Below are 26,099 nucleotides of genomic sequence, written 5' to 3' on the forward strand. Positions count from 1 at the left end.
TGATTCTCGGGAGGCCCCGGGCAGGGCTCCCCGCATTCCAGGTCCATTAACTCCGAGGAGGGACCCCCTGGGACAGAGGGATTAGAGGGGGGCTGGCGGGAGCAGAGCCCCCACCTGTGGGCAGCACCCCAGGAGCCCACACCCTGGCTGCCCTGGGTGCTGGGTGCAGGGAGAGCTTGGGGCCTGGGGGGCGGCTGGGCAGGGCCTGGAGGGGAGAGGGGTGGACTGGGTGGGTCTGTCTATTGGGCCTGGGCTGGGCAGGGGATGGGGCCGGGAGCCTGCAGGACATGCTTCCGGCCGGACATCCCGCCGTCTGGCCCGGGGGTGGGGGGGGTGCAGGGAGGGACTGAGGTCCGCTGGGCGTGTGCGGCTCCGGGTAATTGGGGAGGAGGGAGATTACCCAGGGAGACAAATAAATAAAAAGATAAATCTGATAACTGAGTCAACATCTCCTCACGCAGCCCAAGCCCCCACAGCTGTCCCTGGGCAAACGCCCCACCCGCCTTGCCCTCCCTGCCCGCCCCGCCTCTGAGGGCCCCTGGGCCATATAAGGCCCGGCCCCCAGCCCAGGTCGCTCTCCCACACCGCCTGCCGCCACCATGGGGCAGCCGCTCGCCTGCCTGCTGGGCCTGTGCCTGGCCCTGGCCACAGCCGGGGGCTCGGAGCTGCGGAGAGGTGAGGGGTGGCGGGGCGTCCCGGCCAGAGAGGCAGCGCCTGGAGTGGAAGGGGGTCTCCGCCCAGACTTCGGGGGCCAGCTGTGGGCGCCCCGCAGCCCTGCCCCCTGGCATTGGGTAGAAGGAAAGAGGGAGAAAGGAGGGACAGAAGGACAGGTGGTTTGGGGTCCCACTGCCCCTCTGAAGGTGACCCCTGGGCAGGGTGTGTTGGGGGCTGGGCCGGGTGGCAATAGCCCAGCGTGTCTGTGAGCCTGGGGGCGGCCGGGGTCCCGGCTGGGGGCCAGGCCCAGGCTTCGGGGCTCTCGGGGGCCAGGTCGGGGTCACTGGGCCTGGAAACCCGGGCAGTTGGGACGGGACATCCCTGTCCCCAGGCGGGGAGGGGCCCTGCTGAGGCCGGGGTCCGGGGAGGGGCCCCCCACTGAGGCCGGGGTCCGGGGAGGGGCCCGCTGAGGCCTGGGTCCGGGGAGGGGCCCGCTGAGGCCCGGGTCCGGGGAGGGGCCCGCTGAGGCCCGGGTCCGGGGAGGGGCCCGCTGAGGCCCGGGTCCGGGGAGGGGCCCCGCTGAGGCCCGGGTCCGGGGAGGGCTGCCCGGGGCGGGTCCGGGGAGGGGCCTGCTGAGGCCCGGGTTCGGGGAGGGTCCCTCTGAGGCCCGGGTCCGGGGAGGGGCCCCTCTGAGGCCCGGGTCCGGGGAGGGGCCCGCTGAGGCCCGGGTCCGGGGAGGGGCCCGCTGAGGCCCGGGTCCGGGGAGGGCCCACTGAGGCCCGGGGTCCGGGGAGGGCTGCCCGGGGCGGGTCCGGGGAGGGGCCCGCTGAGGCCTGGGTCCGGGGAGGGCTGCCCGGGGCGGGTCCCACCGCTCACCCGCCCGCCGCCGCCCACAGAGAGCAGAGCCCGGAACCACGGCCACAACGTCTGCAGCACCTGGGGCGACTTCCACTACAAGACCTTCGACGGCGACGTGTTCCGCTTCCCCGGCCTCTGCGACTACAACCTGGCCTCCGACTGCCGCGACGCCTACCGGGAGTTCGCCGTGCACCTGCGGCGCGGCCCGGCCGGCGTGGAGCACGTGCTGCTCAGCGTCAAGGACGACACCGTGTACCTCACCCGCCGGCTGGTGGTGGTGAACGGGGCCATGTGAGTGCGGGGCCGCGCTCAGGCCGCGGATCCACTCCCAGACCAGAGGAGGCCCCGGGCGCCCCGCGGTCCGCGGACGGGAACCAGGGCCCTCTGCCCGGCACCCGGCTGGGCTGGGGGACAGCGGGCATCCCCGCGGGAGTTTCAGAGGCAGGAGGCCAGGGGGCCCCTCCCCGGCGGCCACTGCCCCACCGTGACTGCCCGAGGGCTCCCCTGGAGGGGCCGGGCTGGGGGTGGGTGCAGGGCTCCCAGAGGCCCAGAGTTTGGGGGCTCAGTGCCAGTTTGGGGGGGCAGGGGCAGGAGAGCCTCCCACGTGGCCAGAGCCTGCCCTCCTCCCTCCTCCCTCCTTCCTCCCGGGCGCCTGGGGGCTGCCCACACAGGAGAGGGCGCGAGAGCCGGGCAGGCGGGAGGGGCTCCCACGGAGCTGCCGGCCCGGTGGACAGGGGCCTTGGGCCGCACGTGGCCCCAGGGGGGGCTGGCCCCTCTGGCGGGGTGGGGGGAAGGAGGAGGCTGAGCGATGCCCCCCCCCCCCCGCAGGGTCAACACCCCCCACTACCGCTCGGGGCTGCTCATCGAGAAGAACGACGCCTACACCAAGGTCTTCTCCCGCGCCGGCCTCACCCTCATGTGGAACCGCGAGGACGCGCTCATGGTGGGTGCGGCCGAGCCCGAGGAGCCGGCGGGCGGGGGCGGGGGGGCGGGCACAGAGCCCACTGGGCGGGGACCCTCCGTGATGCAGGACCCCCTCCCCCTGACCCGGCCCTTCTGCTGAGCTGACCCCATCCACACGAGGGCGGGAGGGGCCTGGCTGAGGGCTCCCGCTGCCCCGCCTGGGCCGGCCTGCCAGGGCGCTCACCGCCCCTCCCCGCAGCTGGAGCTGGACAGCAGGTTCCGGAACCACACGTGCGGGCTCTGCGGCGACTACAACGGCCTGCAGACCTACTCAGAGTTCCTGTCGGACGGTGCGGCTCCGGGGCCTGGCGGGCGGGGGGTGTGCATGTGTGTGTGTGTATGTGCATGCATGTGCGTGTGTGTGCGTGCTGGCTCCCGGCGCCCCCTGACGGGCTGTCCACCCCCAGGCGTGCTCTTCAGTGCCCTGGAGTTCGGGAACATGCAGAAGATCAACAAACCGGGGGAGACGTGCGACGACCCCGAGGAGGAGTCGGCCCCCCAGTCCTGCTCTGAGCACGTGAGTCAGGGGACCGGCCCAGGACCCCCAGGGCGGGCGCTGCTCCCCCCCCCCCCCCCGCGCCGCCCCGCCCGGAGCCGGGAGGGAGTGGGAGCAGCCGGCTCGCGCCCACACCGCCCGCCCGCCCGCCCGCAGCGCGCCGAGTGCCAGCGGCTGCTGACGGCCGAGGCCTTCGCGGACTGCCTGGACCTGCTGCCGCTGGAGCCCTACGTGGCCGCCTGCGCCCGGGACCGCTGCCGCTGCCCGGCCGGCGCCGCCTGCGAGTGCAGCACGCTGGCCGAGTTCTCCCGCCAGTGCTCGCACGCCGGCGGGCAGCCCTGGAACTGGAGGACCCCCGCGCTCTGCCGTAAGCGCCGGCGGGAGGGAGGCAGGGCCGGGCGAGGGCTGCGGCCAGGCGGGAGGGAGGGCAAGGCCGGCGAGGGCTGCGGCCGGCGGGAGGGAGGGCAGGGCCGGCGAGGGCTGCGGCCGGCGGGAGGGAGGGAGGCCTGGGCCGGGGCTGCAGCCTCTCTGCCCCTGCAGCCAAGACGTGCCCCGGGAACATGGTGTACCTGGAGAGCGGCTCGCCCTGCATGGACACCTGCTCCCACCTGGAGGTCAGCCACCTGTGCGAGGAGCACCGCATGGACGGCTGCTTCTGCCCCGAAGGTGTGTGCGCGGCGGGGACGGGGGCCTGGGGACGCGGCCTCCCTGCCTCGGGCTGGGTTCCCAGCTGCACGGAGGGGACGGGGTGGGGCACGGAGTCATGGGGTGAAGTCAGGAGACTGGTCCGGGTAGAGCGGACACGGCGCTGAGGCCCCTCCCCTGCGTATGCCGTGGTGGCTGCTAGGAGTCTGGGGGAGGGCACCCTCCTGGTGGCCACTCAGTGGGCAGACCTCCTGCCAGGCCTGTGGGACTTAGAGGGTACTGCGGGGGCAGGGGGGGGGAACCGGCAGTGTGGGGCCAGCGGTGTGGGGGTCAGCGGTGTGGGGGTCAGTGGTGTGGGGCCAGCGGTGTGGGGCCAGCGGTGTGGGGTCAGTGGTGTGGGGCCAGCGGTGTGGGGGTCAGTGGTGTGGGGTCAGCGGTGTGGGGGTCAGCGGTGTGGGGCCAGTGGTGTGGGGTCAGTGGTGTGGGGCCAGCGGTGTGGGGCCAGCGGTGTGGGGTCAGCGGTGTGGGGCCAGTGGTGTGGGGGTCAGTGGTGTGGGGTCAGTGGTGTGGGGCCAGCGGTGTGGGGGTCAGTGGTGTGGGGGTCAGTGGTGTGGGGTCAGGAGTGTGGGGGTCAGCGGTGTGGGGCCAGTGGTGTGGGGGTCAGTGGTGTGGGGTCAGCGGTGTGGGGCCAGTGGTGTGGGGGTCAGTGGTGTGGGGTCAGTGGTGTGGGGCCAGCGGTGTGGGGCCAGTGGTGTGGGGTCAGTGGTGTGGGGACCGGCAGTGTGGGGCCAGCGGTGTGGGGGTCAGTGGTGTGGGGCCAGTGGTGTGGGGGTCAGTGGTGTGGGGTCAGTGGTGTGGGGCCAGCGGTGTGGGGCCAGTGGTGTGGGGTCAGTGGTGTGGGGACCGGCAGTGTGGGGCCAGCGGTGTGGGGGTCAGCGGTGTGGGGGTCAGCGGTGTGGGGTCAGCGGTGTGGGGCCAGCGGTGTGGGGGTCAGCGGTGTGGGGGTCAGTGGTGTGGGGACCGGCAGTGTGGGGCCAGCGGTGTGGGGCCAGTGGTGTGGGGTCAGTGGTGTGGGGCCAGCGGTGTGGGGCCAGTGGTGTGGGGTCAGTGGTGTGGGGACCAGCAGTGCTGCAGGGGGAGGCCTGGCTGGCGGGCAGCAGACCAGGTGAGGGTGACGGCCGCCTGTGTCCCAGGCACCGTGTACGACGACATCAACGGCAGCGGCTGCGTCCCCGTGAGCCAGTGCCACTGCAAGCTGCACGGGCGGGCGTACGCCCCCGGCCAGCAGGTCCGCCAGGACTGCGAGCACTGGTGAGTGGGGCGGCCGGCCGGCGGGCAGCGGGCGGCGGGGGCCGGCCCGGACACGCCGACCTGACTGTGCCCTGCCCGCAGCGTGTGCACCGCCGGCCGCTGGGTGTGCAAAGACCTGCCGTGCCCCCGCACCTGCGCCCTGGAGGGCGGCTCCCACATCACCTCCTTCGACGGCAAGAAGTTCACCTTCCACGGCGACTGCTACTACCTGCTGACCAAGGTGGGCGGCGCCCGGCCGGCGCCTGGGGGCCGAGCCCGGGCCAGGCCTCACACGCACCCCCGTCCTCCGCAGGGCGAGCACCCCGACGCCTACGCCCTCCTGGGCGAGCTGGCCCCCTGCGGCGCCACCGACAAGCAGACCTGCCTGAAGACAGTGGTGCTGCTGGCGGACAAGCAGAAGAACGTGGGTGCCCTCCCTCCCGTCCCCCCCACCCTCCCTCCAGCCCCGGGCCCTCCTACCCGCGCCCCCTTCGCCCCGGGCGGCGGGTGACGTGGGTGCCCCCCCTGCTCTGCCCCGGGCGGCGGGTGACGTGGGTGCCCCCCCCCCGCTCTGCCCCGGGCGGCGGGTGACGTGGGTGCCCCTTCCCGCTCTGCCCCAGGTGGTGGTCTTCAAGGCGGACGGCAGCGTGCTGCTCAACGAGCTGCGGGTGAACCTGCCCCACGTGACCGGTGAGCGCCCTGGCGGTGGCGGGGGGGCCGTGGGTGTGGGCGCGGGGAGGGGGGCAGAGGGTGGGAGGGCCGGCCGGGAGCCCTCACGTGCTCACCCCCCTGCCCCCAGCAAGCTTCTCCATCTTCCAACCGTCCTCCTCCCACCTGGCGGTGAGCACGGCCTTCGGCCTGAGGCTGCAGATCCAGCTGCTGCCCGTCATGCAGCTGTTCCTGACGCTGGACCAGGCCGCTCAGGGCCGCGTGCAGGGTGAGTGCCCTCTGCCCCTGCCCCTGCCCTCTGCCCCCTGATCCCTGTCCTCTGCCCCCTGATCCCTGTCCTCTGCCCCTGATCTCTTCCCTCTGCCCCCTGATCCCTGCCCTCTGCCCCCTGATCCCTGCCCTCTGCCCCCTGATCCCTGTCCTCTGCCCCCTGATCCCTGTCCTCTGTCCCTGATCTCTGTCCTCTGCCCCCTGACCCCTGCCCTCTGCCCCCTGATCCCTGTCCTCTGCCCCCTGATCCCTGTCCTCTGCCCCCTGATCCCTGCCCTCTGCCCCCTGATCCCTGCCCTCTGCCCCCTGATCCCTGTCCTCTGCCCCCTGATCCCTGTCCTCTGTCCCTGATCCCTGTCCTCTGTCCCTGATCTCTGTCCTCTGCCCCCTGCCCCCTGCCCTCTGCCCCCTGATCCCTGTCCCCCCCTCTTTCCCGGTGCCCCCCCCCCCCGCCCCTGCCCTGCCAACCCTGTGGCTCCCCAGGCCTCTGCGGGAACTTCAACGGCCAGGAGGGGGACGACTTTATGACGGCGGGCGGGCTGGTGGAGGCCACGGCTTCCGGCTTCGCCAACACCTGGAAGGCCCAGTCCAGCTGCCAGGACAAGCAGGACTGGCTGGACGACCCCTGTTCCCTCAACATCGAGAGCGGTGAGCGCCCCCAATTCCCACCAGCTGCGGCTCCCAGCGGACACTGGGGGGCGGGGCTGCGGTCGCTGGCTGCTTGCTGCCGCAGCCGGTTCACCGTGGCCCAGGGCGGCCGCTGCCGAGCGCAGGCGGGGGCTGGGCCGCTGATGCCGGGCGGGGGCCTTCACCGGGGCTGGCCTGTGCCGGGGCGCCCGCCGCCCCCTCCGTGCCGCCCCCTCCTCCGCCGGGAGGGGCGGGCACCCTGCCTGGGTCCGGGCTGGCCTGGCCGGGAGGGAGGGGACAGCGTCCACCCCAGCTTGGGGGGCGGGTGGGCCGGACGCCGGGGACCTGCTGCAGGCCACGCCCACTGAGCCCCGCCCCTCTCTAGCCAACTACGCCGAGCACTGGTGCTCCCTGCTCAGGAAGGCGGAGACCCCCTTCGGCAGGTGCCACGCCGCCGTGGACCCCGCCGAGTACTACAAGGTGGGTGGCCCCACCCCTGCCCCAGCCTGGCCGGCAGCTCGGTGCACCTGCCGGAGCTCGAGGCTGTGCCGGAGCCTGCTGAGTGCGTGTGCATGTGTGTAATGCATGCGTGAACATACACGTGTGCATACGTGGTGCAGATGTCGGCGTGTGCACGCGTGGTGTATGTGCGAATGTGGGTATACATGAGCGCACGGCACACGCAGGCATGTGCAGGTGTGCAGCACGTGTGGGTGTGTAGACGTGTGTGCACGTGCAGGCGCATGCGTGCAGCGCGTGGGGGTCAGTGCACACGTGTGTGAGTGCCCTGGGAGCCGGGGTGCGGGCACAGGCGTGCCAGGTCCCAGCCCCTCCTCCCCGCAGAGGTGCAAGTACGACACGTGCAACTGCCAGGACAACGAGGACTGCCTGTGCGCCGCGCTGTCCTCCTACGCCCGCGCCTGCGCCGCGCGGGGCGTGCTGCTGTGGGGCTGGCGCGAGCTCGTCTGCAGTGAGTGCCGCCCGGGCGTCCGGGGCCGGGGGCGGGAGCGGGGGGTGCAGGCCTGGCGGGGCCTCCTGAGCGCGGGGCCCGGGGCGCTCACCGCCTGCTCTGCCCCTGCACCTGCGGGGGTGCGGGCGGGCGGGGCGGGGCGGGCAGGTGCCGGCCTGAGGTGTGCGGGGGACAGCGGGGCCGGGGAGGCCCGGGGCTGGGCGCTCCTCCCTCACCAGGCCCTCGCTCCGCAGACAAGGACGTGGGCTCCTGCCCCAAGTCGCAGGTCTTCCTGTACAACCTGACCGCCTGCCAGCCCACCTGCCGCTCGCTGTCCGAGCCCGAGGGCCACTGCGCCAAGGGCTTCGCGCCCGTGGACGGCTGCGGCTGCCCCGACCACTCCTTCCTGGACGAGAAGGGCCGCTGTGTGCCACTGGCCAAGTGCTCCTGCTACCACCGCGGCAGCTACGTGGAGGCGGGCGACGTGGTCGTGCGGCAGGAGGAGCGCTGGTGGGTGTCCGCCGGGGCGGGCGGGCGGCGGAAACCCCGGGCCCCCACCCGCCGGGCGCTCGCTCAGCCCCGCCTCTGCCCGCAGCGTCTGCCGGAACGGGAGGCTGCACTGCACCCAGGTCAAGCTGCTCGGCCAGAGTAAGTGGGCGCTGCCCCTGCGCGCCTCTGCCCTCTGCCCTCTGCCCCCCCGCCCTCCCCGCCCTCCCCCTGCAGCTGAACCAAGGTGGCCCCTCCGCCCCACAGGCTGCGCGGCCCCCAAGATCCACGTTGACTGTAACAACCTGACGGCGCTGGCCACCCGGAACCCCCGCCCCGTCAGCTGCCAGACGCTGGCAGCCGGCCAAGTGCGTGCGGGCCGGCCTGGGCGGGGAGGGGGGGCGGGGAGGGGCAGCGGGCTCGGGGCCGCCTCCTCGGGCTCCTGCCCAGTGGGGGGCGGGGAGGGAGGTGGGGGGGCTGGGGGCACGAGGTGCCGGTGTCAGGCGCGCAGCCGAGGACCTGGTCTGACCCCCGTCTGCCCGCAGTACCAGACAGAGTGCGTCAGCGGCTGCGTGTGCCCCGAGGGGCTGATGGACGACGGCCGGGGGGGCTGCGTGAAGGAGGAGGCGTGCCCCTGCACGCACAACCAGGAACTGTACGCGCCCGGCGACCGTATCACAGTGGACTGCAACACCTGGTGAGCCGCCGGCCTGGCCTGGCCGACGCCCCGCCCCCAGGGAAGTGCCCCGAGCCGGGGCGCCCCCCTCCCCCACACCCACTGGCTGGGGGGTCCTGGCCCAGTGAGGGTGCGCCTGGCCAGCCGCTGGGCGTGGCCGGCCCCTCAGGCCCCCGTCCCGCTCTCCGCTCTCCCCAGCACCTGCCACCGCGGCCGCTGGGCCTGCAGCCAGCGGGTGTGCTACCACACCTGCACCGTCTACGGCAGCGGCCACTACATCACCTTCGACGGGAAGTTCTACGACTTCGACGGGCACTGCTCCTACGTGGCCGTCCAGGTGCGGACCGCCCGTCCCCTGTCCCTCTGCCCCCCCCGTGCCCGCCCATCCGGTCCCCCCTCCCATCCCATCCCCGCCTGCCCATCCCGTACCCCCATGCGGGCGCGGCTGCTGGCCCGGGGCTGTGTCCACCGGCACAGGGCCCTCCCTCTGCCCTCTCAGCCTGTGACCCCCCTGGGCCCCGGGACGTGGGGGTCGGGAACGAGGGGCCCTCATGCGGCATGGCTGCCCCCTCCACCGCGGGGCCGAGGCTCGGCAGGTGGGGTGCGGGCGCTGGCTCACGCGCTCTGTGGCCCCAGGACTACTGCAGCCGGAGCTCCGGGCAGGGCTCCTTCAGCATCATCACCGAGAACGTGCCCTGCGGCACCACCGGCGTCACCTGCTCCAAGGCCATCAAGATCTTCCTGGGGGTGAGTGCCGCCCCGGGGCGGGGTCAGGGGGAGCCGGGCCCACCAGGACCCCTGGGACCCGCTGTGACCCCCTGGGACCCCCTGGGACCCGCTGTGACCCCCTGGGACCCTCTGGGATGCCCTGGGACCCGCTGTGACCCCCTGGGGCCCCCTGGGATGCCCTGGGACCCCCTGGGACCGCTGTGACCCCCTGGGACCTTCTGGAACCCGCTGGGACCCCTGGGACCCCTGGGACCCCTGGGATCCGCTGTGACCCCCTGGGACCTGCTGGGACCCCCTGTGACCCGGTGGTACCCCCTGTGACCCCCTGTGACCCGCTGTGACCCCCTGGGACCCCCTGGGATGCCCTGGGACCCGCTGGGACCCGCTGTGACCCCCTGGGACCTGCTGTGACCTCCTGGGACCTTCTGGGACCCGCTGGGACCCCCTGGGACCTTCTGGGACCCGCTGGGACCCCTGGGATCCGCTGTGACCCGCCGTGACCCCGTCCCCCCAGAGGACGGAGCTGAAGCTGGAGGACAAGCAGCAGACGGTGATCCACCGGGACGAGGGCCAGCACGTGGCCTACACCACACGGCAGGTGGGCCAGTACCTGGTGGTGGAGACCAGCGTGGGCATCATCGTCATCTGGGACAAGAAGACCACCATCTTCATCAAGCTGGCGCCCACCTACAAGGTGCGCTCCGCCCGCCCCCCGCCTGCCCGCCCCTCCCCTCTCCCTCCCCCTACCTTTCCCCGCCCCTCCCTTCTCCCTCCCCGCCCTTCCCCCTCCCTCCCCCTCCCCGCTCCTCCCCTCCCCTCCCGCCCCGGGCCCCTCTGGACGCCTTGCGCCGGTCTCCCAGGGTTCCGTGTGCGGCCTGTGCGGGAACTTCGACGAGCGCTCCAGCAACGACTTCACGACGCGGGACCACATGGTGGTGGACAGCGCGCTGGACTTCGGGAACAGCTGGAAGGAGGCCCCCACCTGCCCCGACGTGACCTCCACCCCCGACCCCTGCAGCCTGAAGCCGCACCGCCGCTCCTGGGCCGAGAAGCAGTGCAGCATCATCAAGGACGAGGTCTTCAAGATCTGCCACAGCAAGGTGGGCGTGGTCGGGCGCGACGGGCGTGGCCTAAGCGGGTGGGCGTGGCCGCGAGCGCGGCTGGGGCGGGCCAGGCCGCGTTCCCCAGCTCTCCGCTCGCCGGGGGCGTCCCCTGGGGTCCCCGGGAGGCACCTGTCCTGCACCTCCATCTCCAGGCTGCGTCCTCTGGGCGCGTGGCTGATGTTAACTTCCTCTGAGGCCCCTGGCCGGATCCCAGCTCCTGCACCTTCAGGGAGGGGGAAGGACACCTGCCCCCCCCCCCTCCTCCGGGCTCAGTCCGGGCAGCGGCGGCGCTGGGGGGCAGCGCGCGCAGCAGGGGCCACCGGCTCTGGGCTGGAGCCGAGGGAGCCGGGCTGGGGTGTGCCTTGTCCCAGGAGCGGGGCTGGCGTGGGGGCTGCGGAGGAAGGCCGGTCCGGGAGGCCCGAGGACTCAGCGCGGCCGCTTCCCCGCAGGTGGACCCCAAGCCCTTCTACGAGGCCTGCGTGCGCGACAGCTGCTCCTGCGACACCGGCGGCGACTGCGAGTGCTTCTGCTCCGCCGTGGCCGCCTACGCCCAGGAGTGCACCAAGGAGGGCGCCTGCGTGTTCTGGAGGACGCCGGACCTGTGCCGTGAGTGCCGCCCAGGGCCCCCGGCCTGAGCCTCCGCCCCAGGGCCCCCCCTAGGGCCCCCCCGGCCTGAGCGTTCCCCCCACCCCCTCCCGGCCTGAGGCCCCCCCAGTCTGACCCGCCCCCCCCCCCGGCCTGAGCGCCCCCCCCGCCCCCCGCCCCCCCTCCCGGCCTGAGGCCCCCCCCGCCCCCCGCCCCCCCTCCCGGCCTGAGGCCCCCCCCGCCCCCCGCCCCCCCTCCCCTGCCTGAGGCCCCCCCCGCCCCCCGCCCCCCCTCCCCGGCCTGAGGCCCCCCCCCCGCCCCCTGCCCCCCCTCCAGGCCTGAGGCCCCCCCCCCGCCCCCCGCCCCCCCTCCCCTGCCTGAGGTCCCCCCCCGCCCCCGTCCCCCCTCCTGGCCTGAGCGCCCCCCCAGTCTGACCCCCCCCCTCCCCACAGCCATCTTCTGCGACTACTACAACCCCACGGACAAGTGTGAGTGGCACTACGAGCCCTGCGGGAACCGCAGCTTCGAGACCTGCAGGACCATCCAGGGCATCCACTCCAACGTCTCCGTGTCCCACCTGGAGGGTGAGACTCCTCATTGACGGGGGTGGGGGTGGGGGTGGGGGGGGTGGGGGGGGCTTGGAGCCCGAGCCCAGAGGATGGCGGCAGGAAAGAAACAGGCCCCCCGACCTGTAAGGCCAGGACCGGAAGTGCCGAGGGGCCGGCAGCGCGGGATGGGGGCGCGTTTCTGAGGATGGTTGGGGGGCCATTGTGTTGAGAACTAGCGGACATGAAGGAGTGAGAACGCCCAAGTCCGGGTCCGAGGGGTGCAGGAAGTGGGCGGGGCCTGGCTGTCCATCACGTGTGGGCGGGGTCTGGCTGTCCATCACGGGTGGGCGGGGCCTGGCTGTCCCTGTAGCCCTATGGCGGTGCTCCCGGCTCAGCTGGGCGGGGTCTGGGCGGGGTCTGGCCCCCCTTCCCAGAGGAACGTCCCAGAGAGAAAGACCTGCGGGCGGGGCGATGGGCGGGCCTGACGGCCGTGGTCCCAGCCCAGTGCCCTGTGCCCACCAGGCTGCTACCCGCGGTGCCCTGTGGACCGGCCCATCTACGACGAGGATCAGAAGAAGTGTGTCAAGGGAGACCAGTGCGGCTGCTACGTGGAGGACACCCACTACCCACCCGGAGCGTCCTTGCCGCCCAAGCACGACTGCCAGTCCTGGTACCTAAGCTCACATCATAGGGGCCCTGGGGGAGTGGGCACACACGCGGGCACCGTGCACACGCCTGCACACGCCTGCATGCGGGAGCCAGCGCACAAGGCTCCCTTCTCATCCTGGGCTCTCAGGGCGGCCTTTGCCTGCCTCGCCGCCCCCCCACCCATGCCGCCCCCTGGTAGAGCCCTGCCCGGGCGGGCGGGTCCCTGCAGGTGGGCGGGCCCTGGGCGGCACTGGGCCAGGCAGCCGGGCTCCCGGACTGCAGCCTGCACTTGCCTTGCAGCGTGTGTGGCAACAACTCGCAAGTCGTCTGCCGGCCGGAGGAAGGTGAGCTGCCTGGAGGCCGCCTGGGCGCCCGTCCCTGGACGCCTGGGCCGGGGGGCGGGGGGCGAGGGGCCGGGGGCTCTCCTCCGGGGTCCTGCCCGCCAGAGCCCCTCTGGTCTGCAGCCTCCCTGGAGGCCCCCACCCTGCAGGACCATCCAGGGGAGCCCTGGGGTGGGGAGCCCTGGGGTGTGGCTGCTGTTCTGGGGGCCTTAGGGTTCTGGGGTGGGGTTCCTGTGGGGTCATTGGCTCACCGCTGGCAGGAGCTGGGGCCCCTGCCTCTCCCCCTCTCCCTGACGCCGCCCTCTGCCCCCAGGGAAGATCCTCAACTTCACCCAGGACGGCTCCTTCTGCTACTGGGAGGTCTGCGGCCCCAACGGGACGGTGGAGAGGCACTTCAACATCTGTGTGTCCACCACCACGCCCGTCACCACCACCCCCGTCACCACCACCCCCGTCACCACCACCCCCACCACCACCACCCCCACCACCACCCCCACCGCGACGCCCAGCACAGGTGAGTGCCCCGCCCCGAGCCAGCAGGAAGGCCCTTCCGGGGCAGCAGGAGGCCGGGTGGCGGGCGGGTCTCACCCTCTGCGCCCAGGCCGCAGGTGGCACTGCCTCTCGGCTCCGGGACTGGGCGTCCCCGGGGCCCAGCCTGCCCGCACCCGAGCCAGGACCGCACCCGGCCAGCCAGCGGCCCCGCGGCTGGGGGAGCAGAGGCAGTCCTCCGAGGCCTGCGCAAGGGGCCCGGCGGGAGAGACGCCGTGGGAGGGAGGCAGCCTGTGGGTCTCCAGCGGGGCAGTGACCTGTCTTCTTTCCCCCCGCAGTGTCAAAGCCCTCCACGACTCCAAGTAAGTGTGTGGGCGCCGTGCCCGTGGGGGCCGGGTGGGCAGGGAGCGGCCCGCCGGAGCCCTGGCCGAACAGCCCCTGCCTCCCCCCCCCCCCCGCCCCCGCCACCTGCTCAGGGGCCACAGAGGGTCTGGGCACTCGTGAAGCCCTCAGCCAGGGCGGGGTGACCTGTTGGTCAGGAGTGGAGACCAGGCCCCTTCCACGGGCTTCCTCCCTGGAATGGGTGCCCCCTTCTGTGTTAATCCTCGGCTGAGGATCTATTTCCCTTTGCTTTTCAAAGAGGGAGGGAGGGAGGGAGGGAGGAACAGGGAGACAGCCATGTGAAACAGACACACCCATTGGTTGCCTCCCGCACACGAATACGCAACCGGGGGAGGGAGGGAGTGGGGGTACCAGCCCTTCCAGGAGCGGGCCCGTGCGCTAACCATTGCCCCACCGGCCAGGGCCGTTTCCTACTTTTTTGGCACGAGGCTTTGACCGTAGCTGACGAAGGGCCGCGGGTGGGACTCTGTGGCCTGCGGGCCCCTCGCTGGGCCTCGGTGCTCAGCTGCAGCGGGGGTGGGGTGGCGTCCAGACCTCCAGCCTGGGCCTCTCAGGGGCAGGCACCGCCAGCCGGGGTCACTGAGCTTCCCGGGCCGGCGACCTCCCTGGCCGGGCCGCCCGGGCCCAGTGACCGAGGCCGGGCCTTGCTCCCCAGGCCTGTGCTGCTTCTGGTCCGACTGGATCAACCAGAACCACCCCAGCGCCGGCCCTGACAGCGGCGACACAGAGACCTTCCTCAGCGTGTGCCCGGCGCCCGAGGACATCCAGTGCCGCGCGGCCGTGGAGCCGCACCTCAGCTGGGAGGAGCTGGGCCAGAAGGCCCGGTGCAGCCTCTCGGAGGGCTTCGTCTGCAAGAACGAGGACCAGTTTGAAAACAGCCTGTTCCCCATGTGCTACGACTATGAGATCCGCGTCAACTGCTGTCTGCCCTGCTCCCCGACCACCACCCCCACCCCCACCCCCACCCCCACCACCACCCCGACCTCTACCACCACTGTGACCCCGACCACCACCCCCACCACCTCTCCCACCACCTCTCCCACCACCCCTCCCACCACCACCACCCTCACCCCCACCCCCACCACCACCCCCACCACCACCCCCACCACCACCACCACTGTGACCCCGACCACCACCCCCACCACCTCTCCCACCACCCCTCCCACCACCACCACCCCCACCACCTCTCCCACCACCTCTCCCACCACCCCTCCCACCACCACCACCCCCACCACCACCACCCCCACCACCACCACACCGACCTCTACCACCACTGTGACCCCGACCACCACCCCCACCACCTCTCCCACCACCTCTCCCACCCCCACCCCCACCACCACCCCCACCACCACCGCCACCACCACCCCTCCCACCACCACCCCCACCCCCTCCCCCACCTCCACCACACCGACCTCTACCACCACTGTGACCCCGACCACCACCCCTACCACCTCTCTCACCACCACCCCCACCACCTCACCCACCACCTCACCCACCACCCCCACACCAGAGCCAACGACCACCGTGACGACCACCACTACGACATCCACAGCTACACCAACGCCCACCACAACGGTGCCACAATCCACTTCATGCATCGAGTGCAGCTGGACGGGCTGGGAAGACAGTGGGAAGCCGGACTTCAGCCCATCAGGTGGCGACTTCGAGCTCATTGGCCAGGCCTGTCAGCACGGCTGGGCAGCCAACATCTCCTGCAGAGCCGCCCTGTTTCCAGACCGCCCCATCGAAGAGCTGGGGCAGACTGTGGTGTGTGATGTCTCCGTGGGGCTCCAGTGCAAAAACCAAGACCAGAAGCCAGGGGGCGCCAGCATAGTGCCGGTCTGCTACAACTATGAGATCAACGTCTACTGCTGTGGCGACTGCCCTCCACCTCCACCCCCACAACCACTACCATCTCAACCACCACCTCACCCATCACCTCACCCACCACCTCACCCACCACCACCTCACCCACCACCACCTCAACTGAGACACCAACCCCAACCCCTACCACCACCACCTCACCCACCACCACCTCAACTGAGACACCAACCCCAACCCCTACCACCACCACCTCACCCACCACCACCTCACCCACCACCACCTCAACTGAGACACCAACCCCAACCCCTACCACCACCACCTCACCCACCACCACCTCAACTGAGACACCAACCCCAACCCCTACCACCACCACCTCACCCACCACCTCACCCACCACCACCTCAACTGAGACACCAACCCCAACCCCTACCACCACTGTGACCTCCACCCCCACCACCTCACCCACCACCACCTCAACTGAGACACCAACCCCAACCCCTACCACCACCACCTCACCCACCACCTCACCCACCACCACCTCAACTGAGACACCAACCCCAACCCCTACCACCACCACCTCACCCACCACCACCTCAACTGAGACACCAACCCCAACCCCTACCACCACCACCTCACCCACCACCACCTCAACTGAGACACCAACCCCAACCCCTACCACCACTGTGACCTCCACCCCCACCACCTCACCCACCACCACCTCAACTGAGACACCAACCCCAACCCCTACCACCACCACCTCACCCACCACCTCACCCACCACCACCTCAACTGAGACACCAACCCCAACCCCTACCACCACTGTGACCTCCACCCCCACCACCTCACCCACCACCACCTCAACTGAGACACCAACCCCAACCCCTACCACCACCACCTCACCCATCACCTCACCCACCACCACCTCAACTGAGACACCAACCCCAACCCCTACCACCACCACCTCACCCACCACCTCACCCACCACTACCTCAACTGAGACACCAACCCCAACCCCTACCACCACTGTGACCTCCACCCCCACCACCTCACCCACCACCACCTCAACTGAGACACCAACCCCAACCCCTACCACCACTGTGACCTCCACCCCCACCACCTCACCCACCACCTCACCCACCACCTCACCCACCACCTCACCTACCACCACCTCAACTGAGACACCAACCCCAACCCCTACCACAACCACCACTGAGACACCTACCCCAACCCCTACCACCACCACCACTGAGACACCAACCCCAACCCCTACCACCACTGTGACCCCCACCCCGACCCCAACCACCTCACCCACCACCTCACCCACCACCTCAACTGAGACACCAACCCCAACCCCTACCACCACCACTGAGACACCAACTCCAACCCCTACCACCACCACTGAGACACCAACTCCAACCCCTACCACCACCACCACTGAGACACCAACCCCAACCCCTACCACCACCACCACTGAGACACCAACCCCAACCCCTACCACCACCACCACTGAGACACCAACCCCAACCCCTACCACCACTGTGACCCCCACCCCGACCCCCACCACCTCACCCACCACCTCAACTGAGACACCAACCCCAACCCCTACCACCACCACCACTGAGACACCAACCCCGACCCCTACCACCACTGTGACCCCGACCTCCACCCCCACCTCACCCACCACCTCACCCACTACCTCACCCACCACCTCACCTACATCCTCACCAACCACTTCACTCACCACCTCACCAACCACTTCACCCACCACCACCTCAACTGAGACACCAACCCCAACCCCTACCACCACCACCTCACCCACCACCACCTCAACTGAGACACCAACCCCAACCCCTACCACCACCACCTCACCCACCACCTCACCCACCACCACCTCAACTGAGACACCAACCCCAACCCCTACCACCACTGTGACCTCCACCCCCACCACCTCACCTACCACCACCTCAACTGAGACACCAACCCCAACCCCTACCACCACCACCACTGAGACACCAACCCCAACCCCTACCACCACCTCACCCACCACCTCACCTACCACCACCTCAACTGAGACACCAACCCCAACCCCTACCACCACCTCACCCACCACCTCACCTACCACCACCTCAACTGAGATACCAACCCCAACCCCTACCACCACTGTGACTCCGACCACCACCCCTACCTCACCCACCACGACCCCCACCACCTCACCCACCACCTCATCTACCACAACCTCACCCACCACCTCACCCACCACCTCAACTGAGACACCCACCCCAACCCCTACCACCACTGTGACCCCGACCACCACCCCTACCTCACCCACCACCTCACCCACCACCTCAACTGAGACACCAACCCCAACCCTTACCACCACCACCACTGAGACACCAACCCCGACCCCTACCACCACTGTGACCCCGACCACCACCCCTACCTCACCCACCACCTCACCCACCACCTCACCCACCACCACCTCAACTGAGACACCAACCCCAACCCCTACCACCACCTCACCCACCACCTCACACACCACCACTTCACCCACCACCACCTCAACTGAGACACCAACCCCAACTCCTACCACCACCAGCACTGAGACACCCACCCCAACCCCTACCACCACTGTGACCCCGACCACCACCCCCACCTCACCCACCACCTCACCTACCACCACCTCAACTGAGACACCAACCCCAACCCCTACCACCACTGTGACTCCGACCACCACCCCCACCTCACCCACCACCACCTCAACTGAGATACCAACCCCAACCCCTACCACCACTGTGACTCCGACCACCACCCCCACCTCACCCACCACCACCTCAACTGAGACACCCACCCCAACCCCTACCACCACGACCTCACCCACCACCTCACCCACCACCACCTCAACTGAGACACCAACCCCAACCCCTACCACCACTGTGACCTCCACCCCCACCACCTCACCCACTACCACCTCAACTGAGACACCAACCCCAACCCCTACCACCACCACCACTGAGACACCAACCCCAACCCCTACCACCACCACCACTGAGACACCAACCCCAACCCCTACCACCACCTCACCCACCACGTCACCCACCACCACCTCAACTGAGATACCAACCCCAACCCTTACCACCACTGTGACCCCAACCACCACCCCCACCTCACCCACCACACCTACCACCACCTCAACTGAGACACCCACCCCAACCCCTACCACCACTGTGACCCCAACCACCACCCCCACCTCACCCACCACCTCACCTACCACCACCTCAACTGAGACACCCACCCCAACCCCTACCACCACCACCTCACCCACCACCTCACCCACCACCACCTCTACTGAGACACCCACCCCAACCCCTACCACCACTGTGACTCCGACCACCTCCCCCACCACCTCACCCACCACCTCACCTACCACCTCACCCACCACCTCATCTACCACCACCTCACCCACCACCTCACCTACCACCACCTCAACTGAGACACCCACCCCAACCCCTACCACCACTGTGACCCCAACCACCACCCCCACCTCACCCACCACCTCACCTACCACCACCTCAACTGAGATACCGACCCCAACCCCTACCACCACTGTGACCCCGACCACCACCCCCACCTCACCCACCACCTCACCCACCATCAGCTCAACAGAGACACCTACCACCACCCCTCATACCCCCACCTCCACTCCCGTGACTACGTCAACGACCACCATGGGAACCCCTACTTCGTCTGGACGCCCTTCGACCACCCCGACCACCAGCGTCTCCACTGGCGTGCCCAGCTCCTCGCCGACCACAAGGTTCACCTCGCCCCAGGATTATTGCTGCGTTCTGAATGACACCTTCTATGAGCCAGGTACCCAATCCTTCTCTTCTGACTCCCAGGCAGAGGCTGCGGGACGGAGTGGGGCGGGAGGGGCCAGGTCCGTGGCCTAGCCCGGGCGCTGCTGGGGAAGCCACAGGCTGCGGGCGGCTGTCTCCCCGCCGGCCCCTCCCTGCGGCGGCCACGGCGGGGTCCGGGGCCTCTGTGGGGACCAGCCTGTCGGACGGCATAGGGACCCGGCTCTCCCTGCAGGCGAGATGGTGTACAACGGCACCCACGGGGATACCTGCTACTACGTGAACTGCTCCCACAGCTGCACCTTTGAGATCTTCAATTGGCCCTGCCCGTCCACGCCGTCCACGCCATCCACGCCGTCCACGTCGACCACACCGACCACGCCATCCACGCCGACCACGCCGACCACGCCCACCACCCCGCCATCCACCAAACCCCCCGGGTGCCCGAACTTCGATCCTCCCAGGAAGGTCAGTGGGCTGTGGGTGGCTGCCGTCCCCTTGGGTGGATGTGCTGACCAGGCCTGAGTCCCCAGGTGCTGCCTACCTGCCCCCAAGTCCCAGGCGGCCCCGTGGAGCTCTCCCCCGCCCGCCGCCTCTCCTCGCGGGAACGAGATGCAGCTGCCATCTGCCCCCCGAGAGGGCCCCGAGCACGGCCCCTCCTCAGTGGGCAGCGGGGGCTGGCGGACCACAGCTGACCGCGGCCGCCCCCGGCCGCCCCGGCTGACCCGCGCCCTCCACCGCAGGAGAACGAGACGTGGTGGCTGTGTAACTGCACCATGGCCGTCTGCAAGCACGACCACACGGTGGAGCTGGTGCAGGTGGAGTGCAAGCCGCCGCCCATGCCCACCTGCTCCAACAACCTCACGCCGGTGCGCGTCATGGACCCCGACGGCTGCTGCTGGCACTGGGAGTGTGACTGTAAGCTGCCCAGCCAGGGCCGCCGCCCTCCCCGGCCGTCCCGCCCCACGGCCTCCCCGCCTCCCGCTGTGGGAGGCTGCAGGCCCGCCCAGGCTTCTCACACCCCCTTCCCTCCCGGGCGGGGGCGGGCCTGCCCAGCTGACCTCCACCACCTCCGCCGGTGGCTGCTTCTGCACCCAGCCCTCTGGCTCAAAGCCAGGCCGCCCCGTGGGAGGAGTGGGGGCGGGAGGCCCTTTGGGGGCTGGAGGCGGGACCAGGCCCCCCGGCTTGGGTGCTCGGGAGCCCGGGAAGCAGTCTCCTCCGCCCCGGTCCCCGCCCCGCCCCGCCCCGCCCCGCCGGGCCCTGCGCCGGCTGACCCGGCCCCTCCGCAGGCTACTGCTCCGGCTGGGGTGACCCCCACTACGTCACCTTCGACGGGCTCTACTACAGCTACCAGGGCAACTGCACCTACGTGCTGGTGGAGGAGGTGCGGCCCAAGGTGGACAACTTCGGCGTCTACATCGACAACTACCACTGCGACGTGCGCGACCGCGTGTCCTGCCCGCGCACGCTCATCGTGCGCCACGAGACCCAGGAGGTGCTCATCAAGACCGTGCACATGGCGCCCATGCGGGTCCAGGTACGCCCGCCCCGCACCCCGGCCCGGCCCCGCCGTGGCGCACGTGGCTCCCGTCGCAGAGGCCCGGAGCGGGGCGAAGGGGGGTGCCGGGCGGCCATGGGCCGCTCCGCCCGGGGTCCTGACCCAGTGTGCGGCCGCAGGTGCAGGTCAACAAGCAGGCGGTGGCGCTGCCCTACCACAAGTACGGGCTGCAGGTGTACGAGTCGGGCATCAACTTCGTGGTGGACATCCCCAGGCTGGGCGCCATCATCTCCTACAACGGCCTGGCCTTCTCCATCCGGCTGCCCTACAGCCTGTTCGGCAACAACACCAAGGGCCAGTGCGGTGAGTCCCCCGCTCGGCCCGGGCTGCCGGCGGGGCGGGGCGGGCAGGGTCTGGGCGGCTCTCCCGCTCCTCCTCTGCCCGGGGACCTGCGGCTCAGGGACCTGGGGCCTTGCGCGGGGCGGGGGCGGCTGGCACCCCCTCGGGCCGCCGCGCTGGCACCCTCCTCCGCACGTCGCCCTGGGTCCGGCCGGGGGACGCGGGCGCGGTCGGGGCGGCCTGGGCCGGCGGGGCGCGGGCGGAGGGCTGAGCCGGCCTCCCCCCCGCAGGCACCTGCACCAACAGCACCGCGGACGACTGCGTGCTGCCCAGCGGCGAGGTCGTCTCTGACTGCGAGCTGGCTGCCGACCACTGGGTGGTGAACGACCCCTCCAAGCCGCACTGCCCGCACACCAGCTCCACCACCCGGCGCCCGGCCACCACGGCCCCCGGCGGCACCGGCCCCCACAAGAACTGCTCCTCGCCGCTCTGCGAGCTCATCAAGAGCAGGTGCGGCGCCGCGCGGGGTCTCCCAGGCAGCTCCTCTGTGCTCCACCGGCCAGGAGAGCGGGGGCGGGGCGCTGGGGGCGGGGGCGGGGCGCTGGGGGCGGGGGCGGGGCGCTGGGGGCGGGGCGCTGGGGGCGGGGGCGGGGCGCTGGGGGCGGGGCGCTGGGGCGGGGGCGGGGCGCTGGGGGCGGGGCAGGCTCCCGCTTCCATGGGGCTGAGCTGCCTGGTCAGACGTCCCTCTGCCTCTCTGACCCCGAGGGCTGCCCGGCGGGCAGGGCTGACGGTGGAGGGAGAAGTGGCTTAGACAGGGCCTCTAGGGGGCGGCGGGGGCAGGGCTGGGCGGAGGGGTGAGAGGTGGGTTGTGACCCGGGTCCCTCCCCGCAGCCTGTTTGCCCAGTGCCACCCGCTGGCGCCCCCCCAGCACTACTATGAGGCCTGCGTGTTCGACACCTGCAACGTGCCCAACTCGGGCATGGAGTGCGCCAGCCTGCAGACCTACGCGGCCCTCTGTGCCCACGAGGGCGTCTGCGTCGACTGGCGGAACCACACCCACGGGGCCTGCCGTGAGTGCCGCCCACCCCCGGCCTGGGCTCCCGCAGGGCTCGCTGGGTGCTGTGCCAGCCTGAAGCAGGCTGGAGGGCGGCCGGGCACGCGTGGAGAGCGGGCTGGGGCTGGGTTGGGGGAGGGAGGGCTGGCTGGAGGCTGGGAGGGGGGGGCTGAGCCGGGCAGGACGGTCACTTTGGGGAGCGGGCTCCTCCCTCCTGTGCCCGGCCCCTGACGGCTGCCTCCCTCCCGCAGCCGTGACGTGCCCGCCGCACCGCGAGTACCGGGCCTGCGGTCCCGCCGAGGAGCCCACCTGCAAGTCCAGGTCAGTCTCCGCGGCGGCTCCCCCGCCGGGCGCGGGCGGCACTGCCAGGCTGCGCTCAGCCGCCCGCACTCGGCTCACCATGCCTTCCCTCCGCCAGCTCCTCGAGCCAGCCGGCCCCCAGCGCCTCCGGCCACCCCGAGCCCAGCGTCCCAGAGAACAACACGATGCTGGTGGAGGGCTGCTACTGCCCCGAGGGCACCATGAACTACGCGCCCGGCTTCGACGTCTGCGTGGAAGTGTGTGGTACGTGCCCCCCGGCCGCCCTCCGGCCGCCACGAGGCCGAGCGGGTCCTGCGGCCCGGACCCCGCTAACGGTCCCGTCTCCTCTCTCCTAGGCTGTGTGGGGCCTGACAACGTGCCCAGAGAGGTAAGCCTGCCCTCGGTGCTGGGCTCATCCGCCCTCAGGGCCTGAGGGTTTGGGGTGGGGTGGGTTGGACATGAGAACCCGGGAGTTCCAAGGCTCAGTAACCAGTCTGTTACGTCCTGCAAAGCTCGGCTAGCAGGGCCGTCCACCGTCCACTCAGCTGTGCCAACAACCCCTCCCCCCACCCCTCTGTCTCTTTGCTGGTTCTCCATCCTTCCATCCCTAAATCCTCTGTCCCTCTGTACATCCATCCTTTAGCTCATTCACCTCTCTGTCCATCCATCTGTTCACCCATCATGCTTCCAACAATCCATCATCCACCCATCCATACACCCATCTCCACCATCCAACCATTTATCCATCCACCTACCCATCCATCCACCCATCCGCCATCCATCCATCCACCCATCCGCCATCCATCCAATCACCCACCCACCATCCATCCATCCATCCATCCACCCATCTCCACCATCTAACCATTTATCCATCCATCTACCCATCCATCCACCCATCCGCCATCCATCCAATCACCCACCCACCATCCATCCATCCATCCATCCACCCATCTCCACCATCTAACCATTTATCCATCCATCTACCCATCCATCCACCCATCCGCCATCCATCCAATCACCCACCCACCATCCATCCATCCACCCATCTCCACCATCCAATCAATCATTTATCCATCCATCCATTTATCAATCCATCCATCCATCCATCCACCACCCACAACCATCCGTCCACCCACCCTCCACACCACCCGCCTGGTGGTTCCCGATTCCCTGTCTAACCCTGAGCTGCAGTCCCAGCCGCCGCCTGGCTGCCTGCCTCCTGCACACGGTTGTCCTCGGCTCTCCCTCACACACCCGGAGCCACGTGTGGTTCGTCTGCCACAGGCGTGCCGCGTAGGGAAATGCTGGTGAGCAGGCCATGGCTGTGTTGTTCGTGGCCTGGCCCTCAGTGACGGCCGCTGTTCTGGACCAGAAGGCCCGTGCCCAGCACGGTGCCCCTCCCCGCTGACCCCGGAGCCGGCCCGGGGCACAGCTCTCATCCCACGCTCCCTCTCCCGCAGTTTGGGGAGCACTTTGAGTTCGACTGCAAGGACTGCGTGTGCCTGGAGGGCGGCAGCGGCATCGTCTGCCAGCCCAAAAAGTGCCTCCAGGAGCCGCCCGCCCGCTGCACGGAGGACGGCACGTTCCTGGTCACCGAGGTCAACCCCGCCGACCCCTGCTGCAACATCACCTTCTGCAGTAAGGCCAGGGCCCGCCCGCCCCGGGCTCCAGGGGTCACCGAGCAGGCCCCGCCCCGCCCCGGGCTCCAGGGGTCACCGTGCAGGCCCGCCCCCGTGCCTGGTCCACCTCCACTGTGAGCCCGGAGCCTCTGACTGGCGCTGGAGGCCGGGGGCGGGGGTGGGCCGGGCGGGTGCTGCTGGGAGAGGAGCTCAGCACCGGCCCCACCGGGAGGTCACGCACGGGGGTCACGGGGGTCACGTTGTCCTTGCTCCGCCCCCGCCCGCAGAGTGCAACGCCAGCCTGTGCAAGGAGCAGCCGCCGCAGTGCCCGCTGGGCTTCGACCTGAAGAGCGAGATGAAGCCGGGGCGGTGCTGCCCCCTCTACTCCTGCGGTAAGGCCGCGGCGGGGTGAGGGCTCCCTTCTGGCCCACCCGCCCCAGGCCCGCCCCAGGCCCGCCCCAGGCCCGCCCCAGGCCCGCCCCAGGCCCGCCCCAGGCCCGCCCCAGGCCCGCCCCAGGCCCCGGGCTGCCACCTGACCTCTGCCCCGTTCTCTCCCCCCAGTGCCCAAGGGCGTCTGTGTTGTTGGGAACGCCGAGTACCAGGTGCGCCAGGGGCTGCCGGGGTGTGTGTGTGTGTGTGGGGGGGGGCGGGGGCGGGGCCGGAGGGGGGGTCCAGCCAGGCTCGGGGCTCGCCCGCCTCACACCCCTCCCTGTGCCCAGCCCGGCTCCCCAGTGTACTCCTCCAAGTGCGAGACCTGCGTCTGCACCAACGCCACGGACAGCGCCACGCAGTTCAACAAGGTGTCCTGCAACCACGTGCCCTGCCCCAGCACCTGCAACCCCGTGAGTGCCCGCGGGGAGCTGGGGGGGGGGAGGGGGGCTGCCCCACGCCGCTCCCCGCCGCCCTGACCCGCCGTCTCCTAGGGCTTCGGGCTGGTGACCGTCCCGGGCGAGTGCTGCAAGAAGTGCGAGCAGACGGACTGCATCATCAACCAGCCGGGCGGCCAGAACCTCATCCTGAAGGTGCGGCCGGCCCGGGGCGCCCATCCTGGGCCGGGCGGGGGGGGGGGGGGGGGCGCGCAGAGGGGAGGCCTGGGCGCCCTGCCGTCCGCCTCTCCTCACACACTGCCTCCGCCCGCAGCCCGGGGACATGAAGAGCGACCCCGCCAACAACTGCACCTTCTTCAGCTGCGTGAAGATCCACAACCAGCTCATCTCCTCCGTGTCCAACATCACCTGCCCCGACTTCGACCCCAGCGCCTGCGTCCCGGTGAGCGGCTCCGGGGGCTGTGTGCACGCTGCTGGGGGTCCCCCTGGTCCTGGGTCCCCATGGTCCTGGTTCCGCATGGTACTGGTTCCGCATGGTCCTGGGGTCCCCATGGTCCTGGGTCCCCATGGTCCTGGGTCCCCCTAGTCCTGGGGTCCCATGGTCCTGGGTCCCCGGGTCCTGGGGTCCCCCTGGTCCTGGGGTCCCCTGGTCCTGGGTCCGCATGGTCCTGGGTCCCCCTGGTCCTGGGTCCCCCTGGTCCTGGGTCCCCCTGATCCTGGGGTCCCCCTGGTCCTGGGTCCCCCTGGTCCTGGGGTCCCCCTGGTCCTGGGTCGCATGGTCCTGGGGTCCCCATGGTCCTGGGTCCCCATGGTCCTGGGTCCCCATGGTCCTGGGTCCCTGGGTCCTGGGTCCCCATGGTCCTGGGTCCCCATGTCCTGGGTCCGCATGGTCCTGGGTCCCCGGGTCCCGGGTCCCCCTGGTCCCGGGTCCCCATGGTCCCGGGTCCCCCTGGTCCCGGGTCCCCCTGGTCCCGGGTCCGCATGGTCCCGGGTCCCCCTGGTCCCGGGTCCCCCTGGTCCCGGGTCCCCATGGTCCCGGGTCCGCATGGTCCCGGGTCCCCATGGTCCTGGGTCCGCATGGTCCTGGGTCCCTGGGTCCTGGGTCCCTGGGTCCTGGGTCCCTGGGTCCTGGGTCCCCATGGTCCTGGGTCCCCGGGTCCTGGAGGGCCACGCCCGTGCTGGGATCCTGCCTCCGGCCTGGGCCCTTCTGTGGCAGCTGCCCCTCTGACCCTGGTGCCCGGGGCCTCCCGAGGGGGGTCTGGGTTGCAAGCTCACTCTCCCTCTCTGCAGGGCTCCATCACACTCATGCCCAACGGCTGCTGCAAGAAATGTGAGTGCCCGAACCCTAACCCCTAA

At 70.8% G+C, this 26,099-nt stretch overlaps 1 protein-coding gene across 1 annotated transcript; it reads left to right on the top strand.

Moving 5' to 3' along the window:
* Positions 1 to 599: 599 nt before the first annotated feature.
* On the top strand, positions 600 to 26,099 carry MUC2 (mucin 2, oligomeric mucus/gel-forming; the record flags this gene model as incomplete). Its single annotated transcript, XM_084907051.1, has 48 exons — positions 600 to 675; positions 1,551 to 1,803; positions 2,341 to 2,455; positions 2,675 to 2,765; positions 2,883 to 2,992; positions 3,128 to 3,338; positions 3,512 to 3,637; positions 4,810 to 4,927; positions 5,009 to 5,147; positions 5,220 to 5,330; positions 5,527 to 5,596; positions 5,706 to 5,843; positions 6,329 to 6,493; positions 6,858 to 6,952; positions 7,316 to 7,442; positions 7,676 to 7,931; positions 8,017 to 8,069; positions 8,175 to 8,275; positions 8,453 to 8,604; positions 8,782 to 8,920; positions 9,220 to 9,330; positions 9,827 to 10,006; positions 10,173 to 10,412; positions 10,865 to 11,021; positions 11,453 to 11,584; positions 12,071 to 12,218; positions 12,497 to 12,540; positions 12,851 to 13,051; positions 14,057 to 14,703; positions 14,935 to 15,333; positions 15,444 to 16,262; positions 16,368 to 19,122; positions 19,342 to 19,574; positions 19,850 to 20,024; positions 20,396 to 20,643; positions 20,784 to 20,967; positions 21,234 to 21,453; positions 21,835 to 22,013; positions 22,249 to 22,318; positions 22,440 to 22,561; positions 22,654 to 22,685; positions 23,758 to 23,935; positions 24,204 to 24,308; positions 24,478 to 24,518; positions 24,636 to 24,758; positions 24,840 to 24,938; positions 25,057 to 25,185; positions 26,034 to 26,099. 48 exons carry the CDS (start codon positions 600 to 602, stop codon positions 26,097 to 26,099), a joined length of 10,683 nt encoding a protein of 3,560 aa, XP_084763177.1.

The sequence above is a fragment of the Pipistrellus hanaki genome (assembly GCF_964339955.1).
Source record: "Pipistrellus hanaki genome assembly, contig: scaffold_39, whole genome shotgun sequence".
Taxonomy (NCBI): Eukaryota; Metazoa; Chordata; class Mammalia; order Chiroptera; family Vespertilionidae; genus Pipistrellus; species Pipistrellus hanaki.